Below are 20,747 nucleotides of genomic sequence, written 5' to 3' on the forward strand. Positions count from 1 at the left end.
AAGTTACTTTCTTTGCTACAGTTGATAAAAATCGTTATTTTGGACGATACATATGTAGAAAGCCTATTTCTAATTAATTTTGTTCTTTTTTTCTTTCTATAGTGGAGATAGTAGCACGTAATGACAGATCACGACTATATTATTTAACGCTTGTGGTAAGAAAGGGTTTCATTCCAAAGTTTTTGTGTGTTTTCCGTTACTTGTGTGAATAAGGCCTATATTATATAGTATATAACTTCGATAAAAGGGATCAATTTCTAGCCGCATAGCTTCATAATAATTCTGTAAAGCTTCTGCATAATTTCCTTCGGATTGAGCAGACATTCGTTACGGTCGTCATTCAATTCAAAGAATCTTTGTTCCAGAACCGTACGTGAGATTTTCTTCTCATACGGCTCCTCCCTTATGTGCATAATGAAAATAATACTATAGAATAAAAAAGGAGTAAAATATTCTCATTATGAACTGAGCGGGGCTAGTGTTTTTACAAGAAATATCTAGCCAACCTTCCTGCAAAAGATCTTTTCTTAACATCAAGCATGCTGATATATACTAGATAAAAATATTAAGTTAACTCCAACAATTTCTTTGTCCTCAATCTTCCATCCCGTTCGTACTTTGGATACCCATATAACCATCGAAGACTGTTGAAGTGACTAGTTCCGATCCCAAAAAGAAAAAAGGAGATAATTTCTAACAAAGTTTTGATGTTGTTGGTTCCTAGGCGTAGTGCTTCTATAGGTACTAGTGTGGTAGGGTTAACCTGCAATACAGAACCTCATAGACCTTGGTGTAACCTTTCATTCAATACTCGAATTGACAATTGAAGCATCTGAGGCTGCATTAATTGGGGATACCACATAAGGAATTGTTTTCTTTATAAACTTAGAAACTTCACCTTCAAAAAGCGTAGAGTGGAGTTCTTTCAAATCTTTCTATACCGACTAATGTGTCTTTCTCTTAAGACTTGAAGCGATAAAAAAAAATCAAACCACACCATTTCTGTAATAAGTAAATGCCTCCTTTTCCCCCGAAGTTGTCGGATTATTTGTAATAAGATATTGGCTACAATTGAAAAGGTCTTATCATTAAAATTTCCAGTTATCCGGGATCTAGGCATAGGTAGCAATCCATTTTTGAATGTCTTTTAATTACCTCTCCTATTGACATATAGAAAGTACTACGCTTTCATCCTCGCGGCCGGGTCCTACTCCTCAACCGGTACAGAACCCATTACGTTAGTTAAGTTTCTGGTACCTAAACCGCTTCCATTCAATACTCAATTCAATCATTCAAATCCTTCCTCCTGGTTCGTAAGCAATTAGCAAGGTTTAAAAACTAGACCTGCAATTAGGTGTATTCTAAGAACTATACGAGCTCTTTTGGCAGAAAAGCAGAATCGTTGGCAGAAAAGCAGAACCGTCGAGACTATGGGGAGATGAGATTTAAAAATGACTTATATTTAGAGAAGAAAAGCATAACCGTCGATGAAGAGATAAGATTTAAAAATAACTTATATTTAGAGAAAAACTAATTTGTTAAAAGGATTTATATAAAAGAATAATCATATGATATATATAACAGGACATAAATATAAATATTCAAATCAAAATATCTTATACATTCATAAACTATTTACAATAAAAACAAAATTAAAAACATAAATTCACAAACATAATCCAAACAAGCAAATGCTGTAATAATCTCTACCAAAAATACAAATTAAACAGAAGTTACAGTTTTCCTAAAATTGGACACAGCATCTAAAAGATGATGAGATGCTTTTTCAAAATTAACAAAACCCATAAACCAGAAATCATGACCATCAATTGTTGTAATTTGTATGTACTTTTCTGGTGGATTTTCTTTCATAATCACTGGATTCACCTGCCCTATTTTCCCCAATGGTATCATCACCTGCCCAAAAACATATATTAGTTAGAACACTCGTTTCAAAAGCAAAGAATTCGGTGATTGTATTACTCGGTTCAATGACACGTGTCAACATCTAACACGTTGATCCGATACCAGTTTTTCAAACACTGGTGTCGGATGTTACTAGAACAAGCAAAGAATTCGGTGATTGTATTACTCAGTTCAAATGACATGTGTCAACATCTAACACGTTTGATATCTGACATGAGATACCAGTTTTTGAGACTGGCAGCGTTTACCTGAACCCTGAATGATTCACCATTAGATCTAGACTCATTATAATCCTACGATGGATATCCAAAGCATCCTAAGATGTACATCTAATGAGCCTGGATCTAACGTGGATGACCAATTTAGTCATTTAAAGTCCAGGTGAACGCTACTATTTTGAGACACTAGTGTCAGATGTTTACAACAACTGAACCTCAACCTGGTATTTCGATTACCGAGTTCTTCGCGTACAAAATTGGTGTAGAAAACCAGTGTTTCGGTTTTGTACACCACACAATCTATACAATAATATATAAAAATATAATTTTCTATTAGGATAAGGGTTAAATGTAATCCTAATGTTTTAAGGAATGACAAATTTAACCTTCACGTATGAAATTCTACAAATTTAACCTTTAACCCTAATATTTTCAAGCAAGATCAATTTTAGCCTCATGTTATCCATTTTTTATTTTTGATAACGTATGGCTAAAATCAATTTTGCTTGAAAACGTTAGGGTTAAATTTGCACAATTTTATATGTTAAAAGCTAAATTTGCACTTCCTTTTAAAGCGTTAGGGCTAAATTTGGTCTTTATCTTTTATTTATTTATTTTAGTGTAGGTCTCAAATTATTTCTAATATCAAATAAGCGTCCTAGTAAGCACGTTTGCCTCGTAAAGAGAAACTCTTCAGTTGACAGGCGGTTATGTTGCACGCATGGAACTCTTACGGGTTCTGTATCCTTTCCGTTTCAGTTTCTTTTCCATTTATTTTAATGTTTCCTAGCTATATTTTTTTATCAGAAATAACATTTCCGTTTCCGTGCAACATAGACAGACAGGCTTATAAGTGAATCTTTATTGGAATTCAGTCCGCTTATCTGATAGACGAACTAATTTGTTATCCATTATCCATTATTTTGATAATTTGTTAACGATTTGTCGAAGTGGCGGACTAATTGATTTCTTCTCTTGCCTATTAGAGACACGAACTAATTGATCGGGCCTATCAGACAATCGGACTAATTGATTCTCTTCTCAAGTGCACCTATCAGACAAGCATTCTCGGGCAGAGAATTTCTAGCACGGACGAAATATAGGTCTAATTGATTGATTTTCTTCTCTTGCTATCAGATAGCGGACTAATTGATTCTCGTCGCAAGCACACCCGTCTAACAAGCATTGCATTTCCCTTGCTTGTCAGATAGGCGTGCTCGAGCAGAGAATCTCTAGCACGACCGAACCGCCAGTCTTAGCCGAGGATACGTGACCCCACACCACACCACACCACTAAATCAATATCCCCAAAACATATTAAGAAAGATCAAAATTGAAGATATAAATAGTAACCTTGTAGTAGGACCAAGTCTCCTGGCCAGACGGAGCCATGAAAGAGAGAGGCCGATCGCTGCAAAATGCGATCCGAGCAGTTGATAGGTAGAGTGTTCCGGCTACTGGACCAGTGGATGTCGAAAGATAACATGCGAATGTCTTTTTGAGATTCTCGTTGGGTTCAGTTTGGAATATTTGCTTGAACAAAGACTCGAAGCCTCCTTCGGTTATTGCTTTGGCCGTCAAATTCATCTTTCCCCATGCTGCTTCCGACACTGATGGCCCTGTTTTAACTGTCATATAATGAATGGTCAATTTCTGATATGACAATACAATTTACAGAAACAATTAACTTAAAGTACGACGCTGACAGTCATTTTGACACTCCTAAATATTAAGATGTGAACTTAAGAACCAACTAATACATATTGTAATATATGTTTCAAACTAAGGACCCGAGTGTCGTTCAACTGTTATTGTTTACTGTTACTGGTCGTTGAAATATTTTAACGGTTTTCCTTACACTTACAAAATTGCTAGAAAACGGTTGTTTTAATTAAAAACTTTATATTTTTTTGTAGTAAAATAATAAAAATGATACGAATAATAGAATATAAGAGTAAGGTCTAGAATTCAAGTCCGTATAGCCCTAAAACAGATAAAAAATTCTTGAATTTTCTTTTTCTTTGGTTAGGGTTGAAACATCGGTCGATAGCTACTTTGGAAGGAAAATTAGCTAACTACTATCAGTTACGTACTAATAACAACAATAAATATGAACATCTGACTACTACTGGCTACTAACAACAACAAATATGAACATCTGACTCGATCAAATCGTAAACCGACTAAGGTGGTTTGGCCATGTGAGACGTAGAGCGCTTGATGCGCCGGTTAGGAGAACCGAAGAGTGGCAAAGGGATGTAGTGGTGAGGGGTAGGGGAAGACCTAAGCAAACTTGGAGGAGGGTGATCGAGAGTGATATGAGTTTACTGGGAATTGAGGAAAATATGGTAGTGGATAGGACGGATTGGAGGGAGCGAATCTGTGTCGCTGACACGACTTGACTTTCACGGTTTTATATGATGGTTCATGTTAGCCGACCCCGAATCATTTCGGGACTAAGGCTTTGTTGTTGTTGTTGTTATTTATTCTTAATTATTTAAGATTACTAGTTAATATTAGCTAATTTTTCTATTAATTTAACTATTAATTGCTGCTGCAGGTTCTTAATGCTAACCGAAACATAAATTAATTGTTGAAGTAAAATAGAAAAAAAAAAAAAAACACTGCAATAAGGAGAACCAAACATATACTAAATTGATTGTATGAACCGAGTTGAAGGCAAATTGACCTTTATATATATATATATATGCAAATGTATGTTAAGCGTATGTTACTGTGTTAGAGATTAATATATAAAAAAAACATTTTTATCGATTTGAGGAATGTGTTTCTTTTTCTTGCAAAAAAAAATCACGTACTTTACAAAGTTGACAAATAATGAATTTGACTAAAACTATTTAACACGCTATTAAGACAACATGACACATCATAAAAAAAAAATATGCCACATAAACAAAGTCAACAAGTCAATGTACTACGTTATTGAAGCTAATATGACACATGATAAAAAAAAAGTAACAATATCAGTCAAATTTTTTTGTTTGTTAATTTTGTAACATACAAAAAAAAAAGGAAAAATTACACAGAAATTCATATTTTAGAAACTATTTACAACTATATCAAGTCATAATTTTGAATTATGTCAAACTAGTAAAATCAGTATTTTTAATATATTTTAAGGACTAGAATTTATAAATTAGAAATCTAGAATATATTTTCTAAGGTTTATGATTTATGAATTGGAGTCTAGAATTTTTAAATTATGGTGTAAAATCATAATATATAGAGAATAATGACATATTAAGAATTAAGTTTGGTGATATGATTTAGTTGTAATTTTGTACATTTATGTAATTGACCCAAAAAAAAAAATGTCCATATACAAATAGACCTATGCAGAGACCCGACAGCCCGCCCAATCCGTAGACAATGGAACAGGCTTGGTCAATGTAAATTTATAATTACCTAGAAAATACCATATAATAATGGGTTGGGTTTGGAATCCATTTTTAAAGACCGTATCAGCCCGGCCAGGCCCACAACTTATTTTTATATACTGTTATTTTGTATGAACATATATGAATATAAAGGTAATGCAACAATTAACTTATTCAAATTTAATTTTTTAAACAACATTGTCTAAGTGCTGTAAAAATAGTTTTGATTAGTGGAAATGAAGTTTCAGATTTATGAAAAACAAAGTATGGACGGGCATCAGGCCCGGAATTATGATTTTCTAATTCAGTCCAGCCCGACTAAAGCCCAACGCATATTTACTACAGGCTGGGCTTGGACATGTGGGCTTGGGCATGTGTTTTTATTAAAAAGCCCATTATGGCCCGGCCCAAGCCGGCCGGACCATGAAGAGATTATTAAAGACTTTTAAGCCAAATGATCGATGCTTCGAATGGTAACAATCCAATTGATTGATGAAATTTCAACAAATTAAGCATCCAGCATTTATCGGACATTTTCAGTTTAATCCAAATCAAAATTTAGATATCAAACTTACCCTTAAAATTGGACAACATTTAACAAATTAACCCAAATACAACTAAAAATTTGTCAATTTTGGACTAATTTATCATATCTAGAGCTAACTTGGGGCTAAACTGAAATTATCTACCAACTTAAAGCGTCAAATTTACCCTTAATTCAAATTTCAACACATACTAACTTATAATTTAGTTAATTTGAATATTATATTTCACTTTTACCACAATTAGTCCTCGCAAAATTAAAAAAATTCCCATTACTACTGTTAAAAAAACTTACGATTATGCCAGACGTTCCGAGCAATATCCTCAGCTTTCCTACTCCAAGAATTGAAGGCATGAACAACAGCTTCAAACGGATTATTACTCGGCTTCTCCGCCGGAGAATAAACCAGATACGGCTGCTGCGGATACATCTCTTGCCGTTCATCGGCGTTCCACGACGCAGCTTTCTGATTATCAGGATGGACGGTCGGAGCTGCCGGCGATCCCATGATATGAGTACCCCATTTCTTGGCCTCCTCCACCTCCGGCTGATGACTGATCGGAGTTTCCTTTGACGGAGTTGCCATGATTGAGTTGATTTCTTGATTTTCCGGTGGATTTAGTGGTGGATTATATGGAGGATTTGGACGCGGTTTTGATTTGATTTCTTAGCGGTGAAGGAGAGGAAGTATGTGGAAGAAAGGGGATTTTGTTGATTTGTTAATATGCTTAGCTATATGGAGCTTTCTAGAAGTGGGTATTGATTAAGTAATTGTGATTAAGTTAATGTTAATTATGAGTTTAATGGATTTGGTTTGAAATTTCTGAGCTTAATGTCGGTTCTAAGGCCACGTGGCTTAATGCTGAGGTTAGCTGATCAGGTCGGTTGTTCAATTTTGTGGACCTTTCACATAGCCTGTTGATGGGCCGGGCCCATCGGGAAATTGGCTATTTTTTTTCTAAATATTTGTTTTGTTGATAGAACGGAATTCTTTCATCTCGAAATCCTAATTTTGAGTGGCTCTTGAGGACATTTATCGAAAAGGGGAATTGGGCGTAATCAGATCCGTTTTTTACATATATATCTCTCGTTATTTGGGACCTTATTCTATTCACCTCTTTGGGATTTGGGCTTCTATTGAATCGAGAAATGGGTTTGATTGTCCATTTTTTTTGATATAATATAGAATTTGATAGAATATATAAGACATCTTTCGGATAATTCAAATTGAAGCAATTGGATGTCTGACTCGGGCTTTTGTTTAAAAAATAATCTATCCCAAGTCTAGTCCAATCCGCTGTTGATTTATGCAGTTTCGAATCGAGCTAGGCTGGGCTCAAAAATCAAATTCTGGTAGAATATTTAATAATAAAAATTTAAATTTAAAAATAAATATTAATATATAAATTTATTAATTAATGTTGATAGGTTGGTCGGGTTGGACCGGTCCGTGCTATTTTTATAAATCTCAAACCCGTCTAAAAAAAAAGACATGCTTTAGCGGGCCAGAACTGGGCTCGGCCGAAAGATAAACTCTTTCATGTACAAGCCCAGTCCATGAGGACACAGATCTGGACGGACTTGGACGGGTAGCAGGACCCGTGAATAGGTATACTTTCACCTGAAATTGGGACAAAGAGTACTCAAGTCGGTGTGGTAAATCAATTTAATTCGAAAATCAATTTTAATGGGGTTTGTTTTAGCTTTTCAGAGGCGCATCGTTTCACTCCAAATCGTAGTAAATATGACGTTTGATTATGTTTATACAATAACAACATTTAAATTTTTTTTACAGAAACAATAGATTTTTTGAGCTTTTCGTGAACAACTGTTTGTATTTATTTGATATTTCAATATTTTTTATTTCTATACAACACATTTCTCTTTAAATGTTTATTTCTATAATATTATTATCGAAACAATAATGTTTTACTTCGTTCAATAAATAATTATTTTAATTTTTATATAGTTATTTAGATTATTTTTATTAGTTTATGTATTACAATTTTTATTCGGAAGATGTTTGGATCATCAAATGGCGATAGCGATGGTGATAATATAGGCTTACATACTGAATCAACTGACGATAGCGATAGTTTTAATTGACAACACAAGTCGGAACGATGAAACATGTTGCGATTCAGTTGAGAAAAATATCATTCATAAAGAAGTAGGTAAATCAGATGATAACGAACTTGGAATATGGTCCACAAATAGGAATGTTATATCCGACTTTACAAAGTTTGACTGATGCATACAGATAATATGTTAGTTTCAAAGGTTTTTATGTCATTATGTCATCGTTCAGGAAAGGAAAGGAGGCGCAAATAAATATATGACGTGAAGCCCGGACAGAGGGAGGAAAAGAGCATCTCAGAAAAAGTAAAAAAAAGGTAGGTTGCCAACCTAAAATTAGTGCTATATAGTAGCAAAAGGCGAAAACTTGGTGTGAGTGATGCTGATGTAACAAGCTAATTGTTCTATGATTTGTAAAAGAAAGATCAATTTTTTTGTCTATTTGATCAATATAGATGATGAATGAAGAATGAATGATGTTTTGTGGATTCATCCATGCTCTAAGGCAGCATTCGAAGAATGTGAGGCTTCATGAGAGCTAATGTCTTCTGACCGTCCATCTTAACAATCACACCTTCTTAAGTCTTATTGAGACAGAAGGATTGAGTTGCATAGTAAATATGAGGCTAAAGCAGTATTACTATGAAAAAATAAATTTCAATTTATCACAAACTTAAAAAAAGATAAATAAAGATCAAAATGGACTGTTATATAATAATTTTTTTTAATAGAACCCAAAGAAGTGTTAAATTTTATAATCAAGCTCGGTTTTTTCATGTTGCAGTTAAGAGTAGGAAAAAGAAGAATTTGATCTGAGTAATTGAAGGACGATGATGGCGATTGGTTACTATGTCATTTTCCATTTCACATGATACAAGATAAATGACAGACATTTGTTCTCGTGTCGTCTGATTGTTTTACGTGACAATATATTAAAATTATGTCATCTAAAAACTTAACTGTAAACCAACTCAATTCACATGTTGCATTCCGATGACACAATTCTGTCATCTAAAGAAAACGCGCGTTTAATTCAAAATTTACTTAATCATCAGATGACTCCTGTGATAAATGACTATCATAGTATTCAGAAAAAAAAGCGGCGAATGAAAGTACGTGACTGCGACCAACTAAAATGGACCCCAAATTTAAGGCGCTCAATACGTTTGACTGAAATTTCAGCTCATATATAAACCATAACCTAGAAATTAAATTAGGCTTCGTCTGAAGGTCCATCAAATAGCAGCGAGTCCCGTGACAATTTTATTTCTTGCGGGACGACGGTTTTGAACCGTCGTTTGAAGGGATTTTCAGCGTAGTGGGTGCCAATGGTTCACATGTTTGAATTCTTTTATCTAGGATTATTTCTAGTCTATGTTCACATCTGATGGTTGTGCTATTAATAGTGTGCCTAATAATATCTTATCCAAATTGACTCCTGATTCTCTTGATGAACTCATATATGCTTTTAATTATAATAAGGTTAAATCTGATGTGTTGTCTATGCATTCTCATAACTTGGAAAAAAATCCTTGATCGGAGCACTTCCCTGTGAGGCGCCGTTGGGATTGGCCGGGGACACTCCGATGTCAAAGTCAGTAATATTTCTGAGAATAAACTGTAAGCACAAAAGTAGAGAATCAGTAAGTGTACCTCAATAGCTTGGGAGGCAAGCTATTTATAGTCATGTAGTTGTAACTCTTGGTAACTAGAAAGTCTCCATTAATGCCTCATTAATGGCGGTTACTGATCTTATTCAAGTATGACCGTTAGCTCATTAATTGGTTATTAGTTGCCTTTATTGGGAATCGGCTTGGCCGTTCCTTAGGCATATCGATGTTTGACGGCGGGTCTCCCAAGGCGTTTGACCCTTTGAGGCGTGTTGAGGAATCCATAGATCCGCCACCTATGAGTCTTGCTTTATACGCCATCCGGAGATTCGTCGGTGGATCCTTATCCATAAGAGTATTGATGGCGGATCCTTCATTCTTTATCTAATTATCCTTTTTCCCCATGTATGATATTTGGATGTTATGGAGATGTAGATGAACAGTCATGTCATTACTTATCTTTAATTACTATCAATTCTCCATTAATCCCAGTATTTATCCTTGAAACCCTCAGAGTTGGAGTATTCAAACAGTCAAGTTTTTATTCCCCTTGAATGGCTATTAATTGCCATTTAATTATATTTATTCCCATTCATGGATGGTAATAAAGGCACCTTTTGGTATTCTTAAATCCGTCAAGGCGTATGTACGCTCTCCTTGAGAGCTATGGCGGGTCTCCACTGCTCGCTCTCATCGGGCGTATCTCGTCATGGTCCACGTGATGTGGCATAATGCTAGAAACTCCTTCATTTTCTTCATTATTTGCATATTCACCCCTGCATTAATCATGCATTAATCATCATTAATTCCACATTAATCATGCATAAATATCTCTTTTAGAATGAATAATGGTTTGCCATTATTTCTATTAATTTTCCCTTATTCCTTATTCAAGAATAATTTGGGTTGTTATCACATTCGGATAAGAGTTTTTGCCCTGATGGCTTCAACCCATGTTTCTATATAAAAAAACACTAGGATATTATGGACCCTCATGTTATAGCTTCTTGTTTGAGTTGGTTGAATTCTGGTGTGTTGCTTGATAATATTCATGTCACTAATATGATCTTAATTCCTAAGAAGTCGAAGCTCGAATTAGTGTCAGATATACAATAAATAGCCCTGTGCAATGTTATATAAAAAAGCAGTCTCTAAAGTGCTTGCAAATGGGTTAAAGAATGTGTTATATCTCGTTATTTCCCCATCTTATGATGCCTTCATTCATGGGAGACTGATAACTGACAATGTCATGATAACTTTTGGGGTCAATCATTATCTTCACTAGAAGTCGAAAAGAAAGACAGTATTTCTTCTCTTAAATTTGACATGTCTAAAGCTTATGACATGTTTGAATGAGATTTGTTGCAGCATATGATGCTTACACTAGGTTTTCCAGTTGGGTGGGTTAATCTGCTTGGTCTGCCCTTTTCGCCTGGGTTGGTTAAACTGAACACCGACACTGTTGTGTTCGCCGATGTTGGAGAGGTGGGCTTTGGTTGTGTAGTTTGAAATTCTACAAGAGATTTTGTTGCCGTTAGGAACAGAGTCCTTGTTGGTTCAATTGACCCATCGACGCAGAGGCTCTCTCGGTTAGAGAGGCTTTGAGCTAGATCAAAGATACCGACTGCAATAATGTACATTTTGAAACGGATTTACAAATTGTGGCTCAGCCAATGGCTCGTGCATCAGAAGTTTCATCCTCTTTTATGTCATAGCTAGAGATTGTATTTTTTTACTTAAAAGAGTTAATGAATTGCTCTATTATTTTTGTTAGAGATCAGCAAATGGCAATGTGCATGTTCTTGTTCAATCGGTAATTGATGTTTTATTCAGGGACGAGCAGTTTTTTTTATCCCTCCCTTATAAAAAAAACGACTCAATTTTTTTTAGATAATTGAATCCGATTATAGAATTGAGTTCTAATTGTTTGAAATTGAGTTCTAATGTTTTAAAATTATAGAAGTTGTTTTGTGATTATACAACAATTTTTTTTTTGAAGTGAAGAAAGTGCAGGATAGAAAAATTTATATTTCTATAAATGAGGGTTAGGCTATGCTTACTTTGTTTTTAACAAAATAAACATTACTTTGTTTTTTCTACCATTGGATGGTGATGAACTTTGACAAAGTAAGCTCATCCAATGGTAGAAAAAACAAAATAAAGCTTACTTCATCAAAAACAAAGTAAGCATAAAGACACTTTCTATAAATTCCTCAAATTGAAAAGCTTTTATTTTTAATGTATTGTAATAACTAGTTTTTATAAATTAAGATTTTAATATATATATTTTTAAAGTTTATGATTTATGAATTGAGATCTAAAATTTATAAATTATGATATAAATTATATGTGCTTTTTATTATTTTGTTGTATATGTTTTTTTAGCAAGAGCGGAAATGGTTTATCTTGTCCGTAGATCAATAAATCTACGTGGTCACAATAAAAAAGACTCAGATCCAAATGTTCAGAATGGTCTAAAGGATGAAGTTTGGATTGCAGATGTCTTTCTACAGATTTGGATTTACGAGAAATATATTATTGTTTTGTGTTTTTTTATCCCTTTTATGGGTTCTTTTTGCTTTTTATAGTCAATTTTAATCCATTCATGGATATTGTATTTGATTTAGTCTGTAATCATATTAGGTTTTATTCCTTATATTTTACTGGTTGTACTTTTTCTTTTTTCATCTAATGAAATTACAAGCAATTTTTTAAAAAAAATGAATTTTTTTTACACATTTATATATAAAAAGAATTAAACTATTTACATGAATTTTTTTTAAAGGTAGATAATCTAGTGGATTGCTATATACCGCCTCTAAATTACTTATCACCGTCCCTTTTGGACACTTTTGCCCTTTTCATTTTTTAAACTCAAAAACTGAAATTCTCTCAAATTTCTTCAAAATTCAAAAACCCGAACAACATTCATGGAATTTAACCACGGTAAAGGAAAAAGACTAATAATTTCCCGGATAAGTATTTTTATTTGAAAATCGAATCGAAAACACGAGTTCCATTTCCGAATTCGGAAAAAAATTCATCCAAAATGCACTAAACGGGTGATTCACACCATTCCGCCTAGGCAGAAACAGATATCCGTTTCTGCCTAGGCGGAAACGGGTGGAACACCCATTTCCGCCATGGCAAACGCGGAAATGGGTGGATCACCCGTTTCTACCATGGTAGAAACGGGTGTTCCACCCATTTCCGCCTAGGCAGAAACAAATAGTTCATCCGTTTCTGCCTAGGCGGAATGGTGTGAATCACCTGTTTAGTACATTTTGGATGAATATATATATATATATATATATATATATAATATATAGATAATATGTATATAATATATATAATATAATATATAATATATATATAATATAATATATGTATATATATTTAATATAATACTAATAGATAAATATATATATATATATATATATATATATATATATATATATATATAGGTAAGAAAATGAAATAAACAAAATAGTAACTTTCAAACTTGAGCGTCTCCCAGTTTCTGTCTACTTATGATCATAGACCATAAGCTTGCATACTTTTGTAAGGGATCCCACAAAATTTGAAAGGATCTATATAAATAAACTTGAAATATGAAATTTATTAAAAGTAGGTGGCGTAGCCAACCATCAAAAACTTACAAATTTGGAATCAAAAACTGGAGATACAACTTCCTTCGTAAAAGGAATTACAAATTATTCTTGAAATTGATTACAAGAGAGAAATTTAAGGTTTGGGGTGGAAAATGTGGTGTATATGGATGAAGGAGGAAGGTGGTGTATATGGATGAAGGTAGAAGGTAGGGATGGAAGTGGAAGAGATGATGGAGAGAAGAGAGAGAGTGTTGGAAGGAGAGAGAAGGTGTATGGAGAGTAGAATGAATGCTTGAAAATGGATGTATGAATTGGATGGATGTAGTGTTGGAGGGTACCTCCTTATATAGGCAAACCAAATGGCATTTTTGGAATCATAAATAGTAACCAGGGGTATTTTTGGAATCATGAATAGTAACCAAGGGCAATTTTGTCTTTGTGAATAGTACTGGTACAGTATATCCACATGCCAGCTGCAATGTCTGTTTGCAAAATTGTCAGTGGTCACGTGTTGGAATCTTCAAATAATTTCATTGGAACACAGTTTTCTGGAATCTTCAAAAATCTTCAATCTTTGGAATCTTCAAAATCTGCAATCTTCAAAATTTGGATTTTGGGGAGTAATTGTCCCTTAAGTTTTGCCTAAGTACCATTTAAGGTAACTTAGCGGGATCTTTTTTTTTATTTTTTTTTTATTTTTTTTTTATTTTTTAGAAACCAGAATTACCAAACATGCTAAAGTGATCATAGTCGGAATCATTATCACTCAAGTTAATTGCTGGTTCATCCTGGTCCGAGTCTGACTGGGATTGGGGAAGGTATTTTCTGAACAAAGCAGTCATCTCTTCAGGGGTTTTTGCTGCAGCTAATTTTGAGGCTAAGTGAGATTTCTCGGCCAAAAATTGTGCTTGTCCCAAAGAAATGGTTTTTTCAGGTATTTGTTTGGAAAGTGGAAGGAATCGATTCTCAGTGAACTGTATTTCTCCAGATTTTCTAGTAGGATTTTTCAACCATATATCCATTTTCTCAACAGTGAGACTAGGAGGAATCTTGAATTTGTCCCACCATCTTACTAGAAATCTCCTTTGAATCAGTGAATTTCTATAATTTTCTGCATATTGTACCTTCGAAGCACCTACCCAAGCAAAGTAAAATTTCATGCAAAATAAAGCCAAGGGAGGGAACCTTTTTTTCCTCCTCACTGGGTTTGTAACCCGCCTTAAATTTTTTATAACAAGTAAGAATTCTGTCTTGGAGGATTTGCTCAACGCAACCCCAATGTTCCCACCATTGTTGGAACCAAAGAGGAAATTTTTCTGGATTACAAGCGGTATCAAAAAAGATAAGCCAAGAATGTTTTCTCCCAACATTATTAATCAGGAGGGCATTCCACCAGGCCTGTTGGTATTCCCAGTAATTAAAAGGAGTCTCATAAAATTCTTCTTCTTTGTATTCCACAGGAAAATACACAGGTTCAGACAGTGGGTGTTTCCAGTCTATCGGAGAAATAACCTTGTGAATTTTTACTGTGGAATATGCTGGGTCTGAGTGTTCAGATTTCCAGTAAAAGTGTTTGAAAGAAGCAGAATTTGTGACAGTAAGAATCATTTCATAATATCGTGAAGTCTTGTTTAAGTCCCATGATTTGAAAAACCAATTTTTACCAAAAGCTTTTTCAATTGAAACTTGAGGATCTTCATGATAAAAGCCTTTTTCTACAGAAAGAACGTTTTGAAATGAATTCTTGACAATAAAATCACTTGGAAAAGTTGAAGGAATTGGAGAAGGGACAACATGTGTGAAAGCCACTTGGGAATTTTGAAAATTGGAATTGGAGATTGTTTTTTGGGTATCATGAAAATATTTTTGGGAAGTTGAGATTTGGGAACTTAAAACATTTTTAGAAATTTCATGAGAAAGGGCTTTTGTTGAATAAGATTCTCCTCTCTCAGGTTTTTGAACAATTGGAATCTCTTCTTTTGGAGTCTGATACTTGACTAGAGCTTGTTGAAGCTCCGGGGATTTTGCAAATGTTTCTGCCAACCATTTTTGGATTTTAGGGTCCAAACCTGATTGGTTGGTATCTTCAAGAGTTGATTCTTTCTTTAGAGCGGCATCTCTCCATGTTTTTATTTTTGAATCTTCATCAGAATTTTTGTTGGAATCTCTCCCAGTGATTGTGGAATCTCTCCCAGTGATTTCTTTTCCTTTATTTTTCTTCGGCATGGCTGGAATTTTGAAGGAATTCACGGGTTAGGAAGTCAGGAATGGAATTTGTATCTCCTTTTATAAACTCAATATCAAAATCATAAATGCTTAAAATTGCTTGCCATCGTGCAAAAATCTGTTTTGATGCAAGGTTTTTAACATCCTTTTGTAAAACTTCTTTTGCACTTTTGCAATCAATTCTTAAAAGAAATTTTTGATTTAGTAAATCACTTTGAAATTTGTTTATACATAAAACAATACTCAAAATTTCTTTTTTAATTGTTGAGTAATTTCTTTGGCATTCATTCCAATGTCCAGAGGTGTATTGAACTATGTGTTCTTTACCCTCGGAAACTTGTTTAAGAATTCCACCATAACCTAGGTCTGAGGCATCTGTTTCTACAACCTTAGGTAGGGAAGGATCAGCTAGATGAAGACAAGGAATCTCTAAGACCTGTTGTTTGATTTTTCTAACAAGAGCAGTATGCTCTTCAGTCCATGGGACAGGATTCTTCTTGAGTCTATCATGTAATGGCTTAGCCATTCTGTTGATATTGGGACAAAAATCAAGAACATAATTAAGGCTTCCTAAAAACCTCTGTAATTGATTTTTATCAAGAATCCTATCGGGAAATTTTTGTGCAAATTGAAGGGATCTTTCAATTGGTGTGATAGTTCCTTTGGATATGTAGTGTCCTAAGAACCTGATGCGAGTTTGGAACAAGGAAATTTTCGATTTCGACACAACCAAACCATTTTTCTTAACAACATAGAAAAAGGTTTTAAGGTGTTTGAAATGTTCTTGAATAGAATTTGAAAAGATAAGAACATCATCGATGTACACAATACAGAATTTTGAATAATCATTGAAAATGTCATTCATAATTCTTTGGAATTCAGAAGGGGCATTTTTCAAACCAAAAGGCATTACATTCCACTCATACTGACCAAAAGGAACAGTAAAAGCAGTTTTGTACCTATGAGATTTTGAAATTTGAATTTGCCAGAATCCTGATTTCATGTCAAATTTCGAAAAAACATAAGCAGAATGAAGTTTTTGCAAAAGATCTTTTTTATTTGGAATAGGGTACCTAATCCATCTCAACGCCTTATTCAAAGGTTTGTAATTTATTACTAACCTAGGCGTTCCTCTCTCTATTTCAGAATTTTTATTGACATAAAATGCAGCACAACTCCAAGGGGACCTTGATTTTGAAATTAGACCCTTTTGTTCTAATTCCTGAATTTCTTTTCTACAGTATTGCTCAAGTTCTTGGTTCATTTGAATTGGCCTAGCCTTGGTTGGAATTTGTTTCTCATCAAAATCAATTTCGTAAGGCAAGTCAACAATATGTTGTTTTCTGTCCCAAAAGGCAGTTGGAAGATCAGAACAAATTTCTTTTTCAATCAAGTTTTGAAATTCAGAAATTTTCTGTTGGATTGAAGGATTATTTATCTGTTCTTCAAACCGTTTGAAAACAACATCTTTTTGGAGAGATTGAAGATGGTAAGTTTTCCCTTTGATTAAAACATTTAAGGAATTTTCATGAATCGAACAAGCTTTGATTAAATCGAGATTCCGTGTTTGAGGTTTTTCGATAAATTCAAAATTTAATTTTCCATTTTCTGTTCTTGAGGAAATTGAATCTGCTTTCACCTTATAAGGAGTAATCAGATTCATGAAAGGAGTTCCCAAAATGACACTGTGTTGAATAGCACTGACAGAAACGAACCAAGTTTTTAGGAGAATATCATTATTTAAAATCGAGGCTTCCGTTTTTGAATCAACAATCAATTTGGAATTATTTGCAGCAGAAAGCCTTTCATTTGTTTTCTCTAAAAACTCTTTTGGAACAATTCCTGATTTTATACAATTTAAATCAGCACCAGTGTCAAAAAGTGCGATGGTATCGATTTGGAAATCTTTTGAAAAAACAAGAGTTATTTTGATAACATATTTTCGGGTAGTGATTTCCCGTAAAACAAAGAGAAAATCAGTTGGAATCTTTTCAACATTTTGAACATTTTGAATTTCATGGGAAGAGGTTTGACCAATCTCAGTTTCTTCAGGAAAATCAGAAGAATCAGAGGTATCTTGAAGAAGTTTCGAAATTAATTCAGAATCCTTTCTTTGCTTTTCTTTAAGTTCTCTAAGCTCAGATTTTATTTCCTTGATTTCCTTTTGTAGTTCTTGAATGCTTGTTTTTTCATTTAAGATGGGTTTTTTCCTTTTATTTAGAATTTTGGTGAGATCGTAGGCTCCTTTACTGGTATTGGGTAAAATGGAAGTTTTCTCTACCTTTTTATCTTCTTTTCTCTCTTCTTGGTTGTCTAAGGATCTTAAAAGTTTATTTAAAAATTCTCTTTTGAGTTCTGGGTCTCCTATGTTGTTAATGATATCTAAAGTCGTACTTTGTTCCCTAGTTAAAACATTAATTTCAAAAGAGCTCGTAGAGCTAGTTGCAACGATTTCATCTAATTGAAGGTCTTGGTTGTTTTCAGAGGATATTGAAGAAAGGTTTTCAGAATCAGAACTAGAGGTATCGGAAGAGGAATCAAGAAGTAGATTGGAGATTTTGTTGGTTATTTCATCATCTAGTTGTAGTTCATGTAATTTTTTATTGAATTTACAGAATTTCGATGTATGTCCCTTTCTATGGCATCTATAACATGTAATATCTCTAAATTTATTTTCTTTGTTCTTAATTTCAGTTTTCTTTTGTTTGTATTTTCTCGGTTTCCTATAGTGAGATTTTCTATAATAATCATCTTGGGACTTTTGATATTTTTTCATGGATTTCTTGGGTTTCCTATAAGCATTTCTCCTAGAATTTTTGCTACAATTTCCTGGGCAAGTTGATGTTGAGGGTTTATTTATGTTGATGTCAAACTGATTACAAAAAGTTCCTAATTCGGACCTAGTTTTCTTAAGTTCCCATTTTAGATGTTTTTGTAATTTCATTTCTTGGCAAATTTTTAATCCTTCCTGTTGGGTTAGACTAATCAGCTCACCGTAAGTGAATTTGTTATAAGGAATTTGGTGTCCATGTGTTTCTCTAATTTTGTTTCTAACTTTCTCACCTAATTGGGTTGGTAAGCCAGCCAAAAACTTTTCTTTCCAAAAGGGTTGATTTGAGTCTTCTCTAAGCATTACTCTAGTTAAAAACGTATTTTTGTACCATTGGAAATCGCTAAGTTTTTTACACTTCAAATTTGATAAAAGTTCAGCATTTTTATCTTTTAAATGGGAGGGATCTCCTATGAAATGAAGAGAAATTGTAAGAATTAGAGTGGCTACGGCATCTTGAATCGGGTCACCATCATCATCAAAGATTGGTTCATCATTTTCATCTATCTTAATGGCATCTAAAATTTCTTCTTGCTGTTGTTGTGTGAGATAGTAATCCCACCAACCTTTCAGTTGCCCTGAAAATCCTGCTATGAGGAGTTCAGCAACTGTCCTATCCTGGGTACCAGGTTGAGTCTTATAAGCATTGGCGGCCATGGTCATCTGTTGTAGAAGACCAAGAATTTCATACTCAGAGAGTCCATCTATGTTCCAATCATAGACAGAGGTGGCATTGAAACGAGATTGAGATAAAGGTTTAGCTGTATTGATATCAGGGGCAGGGATGATTTGCAAACGGTCTTGTGGAATCCTAGACCAATGAAGTTTATTAATTTCAGGAGTGACTTCTTGGAATTGTTCAATGAGACTTTCAGTTTCAGAGTCTTGAGTTATGACATTAACTTTACTGGCCGAATGGGGAGGAGTATCAGGGATAATTTGAGCGGAATCTTGGTTGGAGTTGGTACTCGTAGGAGTCATCCTACTTAATTGATCACGAATGGCTTTAATGTATTCAGATTTGCTATCTTGGATATTTTTTGAACTTTGATTTGTCATTTGATATGGTTTAAAAATGGGATTTTGGATCTTAGGTTTGGTAATGGGTTTGGAGGAATCAAAAACTATAGGTTGTTTATCAAGCTGTTTTTCTATCCTATCTAGTTGTCTTCCTATTGTATTCAAATTTGTATTGGTATAGTTATTTTGGAGAATTATATTTTTAACATTGGTTTTGTCATCATTACTGGGTGTCTTATAAGGAATCGCTTCTACCTTTTGGTTATTGTGATCTAGCCTTATACCCCTAAGTGGTGGATGAGTCGATTGAACTTTCCTATTATCTAACATTTCCCACTCAGGTGCCTTATTTCTAAGGGTAATTGGGCTAACACAATTTCTAAAAGGATAATCAATGGAATTTTTTGAAGCATAAATTTCAAACCAATCAAAAAACAAAATATGAACTTGATTTTGATTTACAAATTCATAAAATTCATTTTGAATTGCTTTTCTGGAATCCATAAAAATTTTAAAAAACCATGACCTTTTTTCAATGTTATTTTCTGAATAAAAGTCATCATGAAGAAGTTGTTTGTTGATATTAAATTCTCTTGAAATCACATTCAATTCATTAAAAACATTTTCTGTGACGGCTGAAAACGTTGGGCTTGTAGGCAAGTCCGTTTCAGGAATGTGAGATTGATCATGTTGGTTTTGGGTATTATGGGTCTCCTCAATACGAGCTTGAGTTCCAGAACTCTCTGCTCTATTAGGATTGTCATAAACTACCCTGGGTATCACTGAGGTGAAATTTACACCTCTTAAAATAGAATCGGGAATCTCAGAAGTTGAATGTCTTGCCATATTTGAGTATGGCAAATTTATAACAGATGGCAAATTAGTAACTCTTCCTAGGTCTATGGTATCTGAGACCGAGGAATTATCTGAATATCTACTACTGGTAGAATGTCGATGGAATGAAAGTTTAACTTTCCCATCTTGGTACTGAGTTATATGTTTCAACTCGGAGTTTGGTTTGGGAGTCTCTAATGGTCTAACTGGTCGAGGTTCATTTACCCCTTCCAATATCCATTCTTCAGGAAGCGTAACTTCCTTCCAAAGTATAGATCTGGGTATCACAGTGTTTGACTTGGTTAAGTCTGTCTGTAGAAGGATGGTTTCACCCTTCTTACTATGGAATTTTACCTTAGTGGCAAAGGCGGACATCATGGCCTTATAGTGAATTCTATAGATTAAAGCAACTGGAATTGACCCTTCAAGCATTCTATAATTGTGAGTTTTGATT

General features: G+C 34.0%; 1 protein-coding gene across 1 annotated transcript; it reads right to left on the minus strand.

Annotated features, from left to right (window-relative positions):
• Positions 1–1,594: 1,594 nt before the first annotated feature.
• On the minus strand, positions 1,595–6,838 carry LOC136205889 (GEM-like protein 5). Its single transcript, XM_065996732.1, has 3 exons — positions 6,381–6,838; positions 3,498–3,772; positions 1,595–1,917 (listed from the first exon to the last, which is right to left on the minus strand). The coding sequence occupies exons 1-3, from the start codon at positions 6,670–6,672 to the stop codon at positions 1,723–1,725; spliced, it is 762 nt and encodes a 253-aa protein (XP_065852804.1). The 5' UTR covers positions 6,673–6,838; the 3' UTR covers positions 1,595–1,722.
• Positions 6,839–20,747: the final 13,909 nt, after the last annotated feature.

Source organism: Euphorbia lathyris, chromosome 9, assembly GCF_963576675.1.
Source record: "Euphorbia lathyris chromosome 9, ddEupLath1.1, whole genome shotgun sequence".
NCBI lineage: Eukaryota > Viridiplantae > Streptophyta > Magnoliopsida > Malpighiales > Euphorbiaceae > Euphorbia > Euphorbia lathyris.

What these genes read in the sequence shown, in the direction of transcription:
- LOC136205889 (XM_065996732.1), bottom strand. Translation starts at nt 6,672, where the DNA reads ATGGCAACTCCGTCAAAGGAAACTCCGATCAGTCATCAGCCGGAGGTG. An exon ending in TCGGAACGTCTGGCATAATC is followed by an intron (nt 3,773 to 6,380) that starts GTAAGTTTTTTT and finishes ATTATATGACAG; the next exon opens with TTAAAACAGGGCCATCAGTG. An exon ending in AGACTTGGTCCTACTACAAG is followed by an intron (nt 1,918 to 3,497) that starts GTTACTATTTAT and finishes GTTTTTGGGCAG; the next exon opens with GTGATGATACCATTGGGGAA.